At 43.6% G+C, this 10,109-nt stretch overlaps 1 protein-coding gene across 1 annotated transcript in view; it reads right to left on the bottom strand.

The window, feature by feature from the left end:
- The window catches only part of LOC109913024 (Down syndrome cell adhesion molecule-like protein 1 homolog), a 554,371-nt gene that overhangs the window by 138,856 nt on the left and 405,406 nt on the right, over nucleotides 1–10,109 (bottom strand). The window contains exons 14-15 of the mRNA XM_048615473.1: nucleotides 6,618–6,714; nucleotides 5,237–5,365 (exon numbers count right to left, since the gene is read on the bottom strand). Coding sequence (XP_048471430.1) covers nucleotides 5,237–5,365; nucleotides 6,618–6,714 — 226 coding nt within the window. The remainder of the gene's footprint in view (nucleotides 1–5,236; nucleotides 5,366–6,617; nucleotides 6,715–10,109) is intronic.

Raw genomic sequence — 10,109 nt, 5'->3', positions numbered from 1 at the left:
ACAACAAGGTGCAGAGCTGGATGAACACAGCAGGCCAAGCAGCATCATAGGAGCAGAAAGGCTGACGTTTCGGGCCTAGACCCTTCATCAGAAATGGGGGAGGGGAAGGGGGTTCTGAAATAAATAGGGAGAGAGGGGGAGGCGGATAGAAGATGGATAGAGGAGAGGATAGGTGGAGAGGAAACAAACAGGTCGAAGAGGCGGGGATGGAGCCAGTAAAGGTGAGTGTAGGTGGGGAGTTAGGGAGGGGATAGGTCAGTCCAGGGAGGACAAAGGTCAAGGGGGCGGGATGAGGTTAGTCGGTGGGAGGAGGGGATAGGTGGGAGGAAGAACAGGTTAGGGAGGCAGGGACGAGCTGGACTGGTTTTGGGATGCGGTAGGGGGAGGGGAGATTTTGAAACTTGTGAAATCCACATTGGTACCATTGGGCTGCAGGGTTCCCAAGCAGAATATGAGTTGCTGTTCCTGCAACCTTCGGGTGGCATCGTTGTGGCACTGCAGGAGGCCCAGGATGGACATGTCGTCTGAGGAATGGGAGGGGGAGTTGAAATGGTTCGCGACTGGGAGGTGCAGTTGTTATTGCGAACCGAGCGTAGGTGTTCTGCAAAGCGGTTCCCGAGCCTCCGCTTGGTTTCCCCAATGTAGAGGAAGCCACACCGGGTACAGCGGATGCAGTATACCACATTGGCAGATGTGCAGGTGAACATCTGCTTGATGTGGAAAGTCTTCTTGGGGCCTGGGATGGGGGTGAGGGAGGAGGTATGGGGGCAGGTGTAGCACTTCCTGCAGTTGCAGGGAAAAGTGCCGGGTGTGGTGGAGCTGGAGGGGAGTGTGGAGCGGACAAGGGAGTCACGGAGAGAGTGGTCCCTCCGGAAAGCAGATAAGGGTGGGGAGGGAAAGATGTCTTTGGTGGTGGGGTCGGATTGCAGATGGTGGAAGTGTCGGAGGATGATGCGTTGGATCCGGAGGTTGGTGGGGTGGTACGTGAGGACGAGGGGGATTCTTTTTTGGTTCTTATTGCGTGGACGGGGTGTGAGGGATGAGGTGCGGGAGATGTGGGAGACACGGTTGAGGGCGTTCTCAACCACCGAGGGGGGGATGTTACGGTCCTTGAAAAACGACGACAACTGAGATGTACGGGAGTGGAATGCCTCATCCTGGGAGCAGATGCGGCTGAGGCGAAGGAATTGGGAATAGGGGATAGCATTTTTGCAGGAAGGTGGGTGGGAGGAGGAGTATTCTAGGTAGCTGTGGGAGTCGTGGGCTTGAAATGAATATCGGTTTCTAGATGGTTGCCCGATATGGAGACAGAGAGGTCCAGGAAGGGGAGAGAGGTGTTAGAGATGGTCCAGGTAAACTTAAGGTTGGGGTGGAAGGTATTAGTGAAGTGGATGAACTGTTCTAGCTCCTCGTGGGAGCACGAGGCGGCGCCGATACAGTCATCAATGTAACGGAGGAAGAGGTGGGGTTTAGGGCCGGTGTAGGTACGGAAGAGGGATTGTTCCACGTAACCTACAAAGAGGCAGGCGTAGCTTGGGCCCATGCGGGTACCCATGGCCACCCCCTTTGTCTGTAGGAAGTGGGAGGAATTGAAAGAGAAGTTGTCGAGTGTGAGGACGAGTTCGGCTAAGCGGATGAGGGTGTCAGTGGAGGGGGACTGGTCGGGCCTGCGGGACAGGAAGAAGCGGAGGGCCTTAAGGCCATCTGCATGAGGAATGCAGGTGTAGAGGGACTGGACGTCCATGGTAAAGATGAGGTGTTGGGGACCGGGGAATTGGAAGTTCTGGAGGAGGTGGAGGGTGTGGGTGGTGTCACGGACATAGGTAAGACTGCATTTATTAGCACCTTTTACATAATGAAAGGCTACAAGATGTTTCACAGGAGCACCAACAAAGAAAATTTCACATCAATCCAAAGCTGGAAGAACCAGAGCAGCTAACTCAATTATTGGTTCGAAGAGGAATCTTAAAACAAAGAAAAGTAGAGAATCAGAGAGGGTTATCAAGGAAATTCCAGAGATTAGTGCACATGCAGTGAAGGAGTGCTCACGACTGGTACAGTGAAGGTAATAGCTGATATGTAAAAGTCCAGAATTAGAGAAATGCATGATTCTCAAAGGTTTGAAGGGTTGAAAGAGGTTACAGAGATTTTAAAAAAAGGGCAAATCATGGGAGGATTTGAGTTTGAGAAGTATGATGAAAGTTTATAACATATTATTGTTTGGATACATGTTTCTAAAGTAGATTTCAAATGGATTTTTGTTTTTAGTTCTGTGAAGGCAACTGATATTTTTAAAGGAAAGTAATTCACACCACACAAATGCCAGGCCACCACCATCTCCAATAAGAGACAAACTAATCACCGCCCCTTGATATTCAATAGTGTTACCATCACTGATCCCTCACTATCGTCATCCTGGAGGTTACCGTTGACCAGAAACTCAACTAGACTCACGTATAAACACAGTGGTGACAAGAACAGGTGACAGACCTAGGAATATTGTGGTGAGTAACTCACCTCCTGACACCCCAAAGTCTGTTCATCATCTACAAAAGTCAGGAATGCAATGGAATACTTCCCATTTGCCTGGATGAATGCAACTTAGTAGCAGCAGTGTACTATCAGCAAGATACACTGCAGAAATTCACCAAAGGTCCTTAGACAACACCTTCCAAACCCAAAACCACTTCCATCTAAAAGGACAAGGGCAGTAAATACATGGGAACACCACCATCTGCAAGTTCCCCTCCAACACACTCATCATCCTGACTTGGAAATATATTGCTTTTCTTTCATTGTTGCTGGGTCAAGATCCCGGAATTCCCTCCCTAATGGCATTGTCAGTCAACCTACAGCATGTGGACTGCAGCGGTTCAAGAAGGCAGCTCACCACCATCTTCTCAAGGGCAACTAGGGACGGGCAATAAATGCTGGCCCAGTCAGCAACACTCACATCCCACAAATGATTTTAAAAAATATTTTGAACACAGAGTACAAAACAGCATTTTCAAGAATGCATTTGAACTTAATTAAACAACTAGCAAGCTAGCGGGGAGAAAATTACCAGGATAATTATTAAGTGGAATTTCTATGAGCTACAAAAGAGACAGATGGCCAGGGGCCACAAGTAGTTTGAATTCAGAAGAAATTCTAGCAGAAGGGCAGTTGTTATTAGTTTATGCAAGTTTTCAGGCCAACAGAACTGGGAAGATGTCGTATGCTGGGTTAGCAGTTCTAGACAATAGGGCTGGATTTTCCTTCACTTCATTGAGAAAGTGTTAATGGGTTAGCATATGTGGGTGAGACAGAGAGAATTACATCTGGCGAATGAGCAGAAAGTTAAAAAATTGTGACCTCATTGGTTGATTATGCATTTTAAAGTGAAGTTAGGACTGATAATTCAATGGGTTGAGTATCTGCAAAGATTATTGCTGAGAAAAAAAGAGGTGACTCTCGCACTTTCTGTTTGTGATAAGAGGTTTTATATATTTTGTATATAGAGTTTGTTCCTTTTGTGTAATAAACTCCTATTCTTTCTCTAAAAGTACACTGATCTCGTAACTGACCAACATGGTGCCAAATCACAAAAATAAAATTTATGGTTGATCAAGCCAGGTTTTACACTGGAATCTGACTTGTCTGGTATTACCATCAGCTGGGTTCATACACTGCGCTTGGAATGAATGTCGTTCAGTGAGTACAGTGGGTACAAATTAGGAAAACTGCAGAACAGTAGTGGTTCAGTTTGCACTGATGGAAAAATACAGGCTGTGTGATTGCCAGGAAAATATTGAAAAAGTTGAAATTGAAGATAAGAAATACATGGACTGAAATAAATTAAGAAGGTGAAAGTAGGTGGTCTTGATGATGGAGATGATGTAGTGTCATTGTGCTGTATTGGGCACAAAAAGAGGCCATTTGGTCCATCAAGACTATGTCAGTTTCTGTACAGCAATCCAGTCATTTCCATTCACCCCTTCTACCCAGGAGTCCCTCAAGTGACAAGTCCCTTTTGAAACTTACTGATTTCCTTTACCACCACTCTCGTACACCTTCACAACCATTCGCTGTGTAAAACATTCTTCTTTTGTAAAGACTGTCTCTTTCTATTTGTTTTATTTTTGACTGTGGACTAAAAGTGGAAAAGGACTGTTTTAAAACCAACGATTGTGGAAGTAATTGTTGTCCTTTTAAAAAGCAAGTTACTGAATGTTATTGCATATGGTGTTATACTGTTGCTTTATTCAAGCATTGGGGAAGATGTTTGCAGATGGGCTGGCACCAGGGGGTGTATACAAAGTGAGACTCAGCTGACAATAGCATTGGAGTTGTAACCAGCTGTGGATGCTACAGGCTATCAGCTTGACTATAAGTATATGGTTGGCTCCTAGGTAGCTAACAGCTTGTGGATATGCACAATACTGGCAGAAGCCTTGGGATTGCTGTAAAGGACAGAAGGTGTGTCTTTCTCTCCAGTAAAATACCTAAAGTCTAAAGAAGGATTATTTTACCTCACCAATTGCAGAAAGTTGTGGTCTTTAACCAGTAATTGAGAGACTTTGCAATACAAGCAGTACTCCTGTGAAGGAGTGGAAAAAGTGCTGAAGAAAAGAGATGGAAGAACAGCAACTCCCGGCAAACAAAAGGATCATCTCAGCAAACCCTATGGACTGGCATCATTGACCTGCTTCCCCAGTTTTGTTCCTTCCACTTATAACATCATTGTGTTTCTGTTTCTCTCTGTCAGTCTGTGTATGTGTGTGTAGGGGTATCAGAAGGGAGTCAGCGTTTAACTGGTGTAATTGTATGTCGACAGTTCTACAAATCTACTTATTTGTAAGCAAATTAGTTCTTGTCAAGTACAGAAACCTGGTCATCATTTCTGTTAACCTGAGTCTACCTGAGAGGTAAATTGGAGACCTTGAATACTTGGATAAATTCTTTAATTTTTGTGATAACTTCAGGAGTAATGGGGCTGGGTTTCCAGTGTGCTTACCTCAGTGAGGAGTAACACGTTCCATCACAATGTAGGTCTGGCCCAAAACCTCAACTCTGTGTCCCCTCATAGAGTTTACTTAACCCCGTGGTGAAAGCTTAGTTCAGAACACTGAGGCTGTGAACTGTCAGGCTGAGGTGGAATTGATGGAAATGAAATGGACACTTGATGCTAACAGGAGACACACTGCAGGATAGGACAGGCAAGAGTCATTCCAGTGATTCCAGGAAGTATCCAAACCTGATTTATTCTTGTATTCAATGTCAAAGCCAAGGATCAGACTGTTTCCATCGAATCTTTGAGTCCAGCGGAGATTCATGCTACGTGCCTTCACCTCTCTGATCTCCAGCTCGGGTGGGTCAGGTGGCTCTGCAGAAAGAAAAGTTAAACAAGTGTACGAGCTAGTTAACTCTTTCATGCCAAACTTTCTTGTTTCTGCTAATAGCCTAGCTATGATATCTATACTTCGCACTTTACGGATGCTCTGTCTACACACTTCAGTATCTCCTAATCATAGCATACTCCCTCACCTTGTTTAACCTGAATGGATTGAATCCCATTTGCCACTTTCCTGCCCACCTGACCAGTCCACACTGAGCATACAGAAGCTAAAACTACCACAGCACTTTTCATTCTCCACCATGAGCTGAAACATTCTAAAACCGGTAAATTATATTACAATATTCAATGTACACGCCACAGTTTGTTACCTCGGGTCCAAAGCCAATGAACCCAACTTTCCTGGGTCAGACCTTAGGTGATCATGAAAAGCAATGAAGTTTATTGTTTTACTGTTGGCATCAGTTGGTTTGGACAGCTGGTTTTCAATGCAAAGTAGCACCAACAGTGTGGGTTCAATTCCTGCACTGGCTGAGGTTACTGCGAAAGACTTTTCTTAAATTCTCCCCACATCTGAGGCATGGTGACCCTTAGGTTAAACCACCACAAGTCTTCTCTCTCTATACTGAGAGAGCAGCCCTATGGTCCAGTAGGACTACGGTGACTTTAAGTGTACCTGTTGTTTTACTAACCTCTGCTTATCAAGAAATTTGAGACATGGATAAATATTATGAACAGTTGACCTTTAACTTTTAAGTAACTGTATCTCTTACCTCAGTAAACACAGTGCTGAAATAATATACAAGCTTATGAATCAGAAATAAATCTAGGTTGCAATTGCAAGGAAATTGATAACACAATGCATGTGCATGCATTAGAACCATTGATAATTGTGGTGACAAAAAAAGTTGATAACTAGGGTTATGTATTATTGCAATAGTGAAGTCTCAATGTAGCTTTCTCAAATACATGCTTTCAATTTTGAACTTCTTTCAACAATCTGAGCACATTTTCTGGTGATATTCTCAATGACTTCCCTGAGCCCTTCTGGACAAAACCAATTGAGTGGTTGTAAATATTAGGTGCAGATTCTTGAGGAGCTACATTGCATAGGAAGTTGGATTAAAATACTTCTCACCTTAAGCTGAAATTGTGCTGAGGGAACGGAATTGAAAGAGTGTAAACATGCTGTGCCTACTGTTGTGAATATCAACAGCCTTCCTGTGTTGTTGAAATGCATCAAACAAGCGAGGCATGTGTGTAAACATAACAAATGGAGTACCTTGAACCGTGAGTTGAATGAGCCCTCGGTCCTCTCCATAGGAATTGATTGCATGGCAAGAGAAGAAGCCAGAATCGCCTCGGTCAGCAGGCGTGATCTACAGGGAGATAGGCAAGCAAGTAATCAGGCGAAATTTATCATTATACCATACTGCATGCTCTGACACTTAAAAAAAGATGCCTCGCACAGACTACAATGTATAATGTGTGCATTGTGTCTAAAAACATTATTGACAAACACTGAGTACCAGCTCTGTCCAAAGGTGCATGAAGTGTTCAGAGTCAGCACCAACTTTGACCAAGTATCTCATCCAAAATGAATTCTGCAACAGACAGCAAAATCTTGGATGTGGAATGTGTGTAGGCTGTAGATTGGAGCTAAAATTGAACTTTACACTCATGCTCTGGGTGGAAAATATGTTCAAGGAAAGTCCAACTTAAGGAAATAATATCCTGTTCCCTTACAGCAGTGGAAGCAGAGCAGATGCCAAATTGGTATCAGAACTGTAGAAGTAATCAAGAAATTACTTTGCCTTGAATGCAGTAAGCTTTGGGGCCAGCTACTATTATGATTATCCTGCCTACATGTGGCCTAACCAGAAATTCTTAGAGGGGCAAAAAGGTAGCATTGTAAAGGATCAATTGTGGAGACAGGAGAAGAATTTCACATTAAAACAGTTAGGCTGCTGCCAGCCACTACTATCCTTCCCTATTGTTGGACTCATGGGCCCTTAGCTGGCATCACACTGCATTAGGGCTTTGAAGCTCCTGTGCAGTAGCAGAGACATTTACCACTCTTAATTAACTGGCACTGAAGAGGGTTTGCACACTAGCCCTGAAATGCTTCCTCTGTACGTCACTGATTTTCCACCCTGTAGGGGGAAGGCCATCAGGTCCAAACTAAACCTCCAAACATCCCCCTACCCCATCCCTGTAACCCAGCATTTCTCATGGCCAACCAACCTAACCTGCACATCTCTTGGTTGTGGGAGAAAAATGGAGCACCCAGAGGAAACCCACACAGACACAGGGAGAACATACAAACTCCACACAGACATTCACCAAAGGGTGGAATTGAACTGGGGTCCCTGGTGCTGTGAGGCAGAAGTGCTAACCACTGAGCCACCATGCCACCCTATTTTCCCCACTTTCGTCTTGAGAGGAAAGCCTGAAATTTCTTGCATGGATGTAACCAGTGCAAGTTGCAACAAAATTTCCCAAAATCTCGATGGCAAAATAAACAAAAATCCATCTAATTATGAGAGCCTGTGAAAAACATGAGTAGAAGTCATGTCAGATTCCCTCTTTAAAAACCTTATTTATGCCAAGAAATGAAAATTTGGAGCCATTAAGCCTTTCTTTAGGCACAGTAGGCACAGTGTTTTTAAGAAAAGGCACCATGGAGACCTTGAAATTTGTAATCTAATCATTTTCTTTTGTGGTAAAATTGCATACATAGATGCAGAAAATCCAGTGCATGTCTCAGAGCTGTGATATCCAAAAATTTAATCATTTAAAACAGAATTTGCCTTAAAACACATGATCTTGGGTCTTGCTGTACCTAAAATTTTGGGATTAAATTAAATTTAGAACTGGAGTAGATACAGAAAAGTCAAATTCTCTGGCCTCCTGTATAAGGGCAGAGCTATACAATCAATGAATGGCAGGGGATGGTGGTGTACAGTTCAATGAATTGCTGCTAGATTGAGGACATTCAAGTGTAGCATAAAAATGTACATAAGTTATTTATTTCCAAATCTCTTGGATCCTTTATACTGAAAACTAACCTCTGTATATGTACTGATGAAGGGTCTAGGCCCGAAACGTCAGCCTTCCTGCTCCTATGATGCTGCTTGGCCTGCTGTGTTCATCCAGCTCTACACCTTGTTATCTCTGTATATGTACCCTGCTGCTTCAGCATGCGATTTGAGAAAATTCTAGGCTAAAGTGTCTGATCATCCTTTGCTCACCTCCTTGTAACTACCTGCTCTAGTTATGGGAGGCAATGGCCTTGCGGTGTTATCACTGGGGCTGTTAGTCTGGGGACCTGGATTCAAATCCTACTATGGCAGTTAGTGGAACTTGAATTCAATTTTTTTTAAAAATCTGGAATTAAGAGTCTAATGACGAACATGAATCCACTGTCAATTTTCAGAGCAAAAACGCATCTGGCTTGGTTAGCACTGCTGCCTCACATAGCAAGGGAGCCGGGTTTGATTTCACCTTTGGGTGAATGTCTGTGTGGAGTTTGTACATTCTCCACGTGTCTGTGTGGGTTTCCTCTGGGCGCTCCGGTCTCGTCCCACAGTCCAAAGACGAGCAGGTTAGGTCAACTGGGCATGGGAACTGTAGCATTACAGGGATAGGTCTGGGTGGGATGCTTTTTGGAGGGTCAGCATGGACTCGATGAGGTGAATGGCCTGCTTCCACACTGTACAGACTCTATGCTGTCAGGATTTGTCATTCAGAAGTAGGAAGGTTTAAATCTATTATTCAGCCCACAGTTGCATGTATAACTTTCCTTGCATTAAGGCTTTCAACAGTCTTTGTAGTGGAATGATTTAAGACAAGGTGTCCCTCTAGGATTGATGGATATGGATAGAAAGCAATGCTCCTCTGTCATCGTCCCCAGGGAGGAGCATCCTGCAATTTTAAAAAAATTAATGTGTTGGGTCTGGGTGAAAGCGAGAAAGTCAGCAGTTACATTCTGATGAGGTGCCCTCTTGAATCCATGTTGTGGAGGTATAACTATAGTGTTGCTAGATTATAATGTACTTTTCTATTGTGAGTTGATACAACAATGTGACTTGCTTGGCCATTTCAGAAGCCAGTGAAGAATCCAATCAGAGTGCTGTCAGTTTAGAGTCACAGGGAGAACAAACTGAGTGAGAAAGATATCATGAGGCACATAGATTCTTATAGAAATCCAGCAGTTTTCATGATCACCATTACTGATGTTAGCTTTTTATTCCAGATTTATTTATTTAAAGACTTTTAGCTTCCTTGGTACAAGCTATTGAGACAGCCATACAAACATCAGGAGGTTAGGAAGTCCCATGCTCCTGTATCCTATGCTGCCATCAAACCACCCCTTAAAAAAGATCTTGAAAGTGGTTCATTAATATAATACAGAAGACCGCCTGCAGCTAGCAAAGTTTTCACTGAGGGCATCGTTAGGGATGAGTCTATAATGTGCTTCAGCTTAGCACACAGCTCCTTTAAAATCTGCATATGGAGATCATTTATTTTTCAAAGCAATCATTTTGCAGATAGTTACCCTTCCATTTTCAAAGATAAATGACAACTCAGCTACAAGTGCAGCAGGAGTGACCCCATTTAGAACATCACCTTTGAGAGTCTCGCAAAATAGAAATGAGTTTTTAAAATAATCACAGAGCAGGCAAAAACAATTGGTTACATATCAGGTTGTCAGATAGTTGGATTAAACATTTAATGCGGTCAATTCATCTTCAGCATTGGAACTCTCCGTCCA

This window comes from Rhincodon typus, chromosome 32, assembly GCF_021869965.1.
Source record: "Rhincodon typus isolate 14 chromosome 32, sRhiTyp1.1, whole genome shotgun sequence".
Taxonomy (NCBI): domain Eukaryota; kingdom Metazoa; phylum Chordata; class Chondrichthyes; order Orectolobiformes; family Rhincodontidae; genus Rhincodon; species Rhincodon typus.
This window is presented reverse-complemented; position numbering and strand designations above follow the sequence as displayed.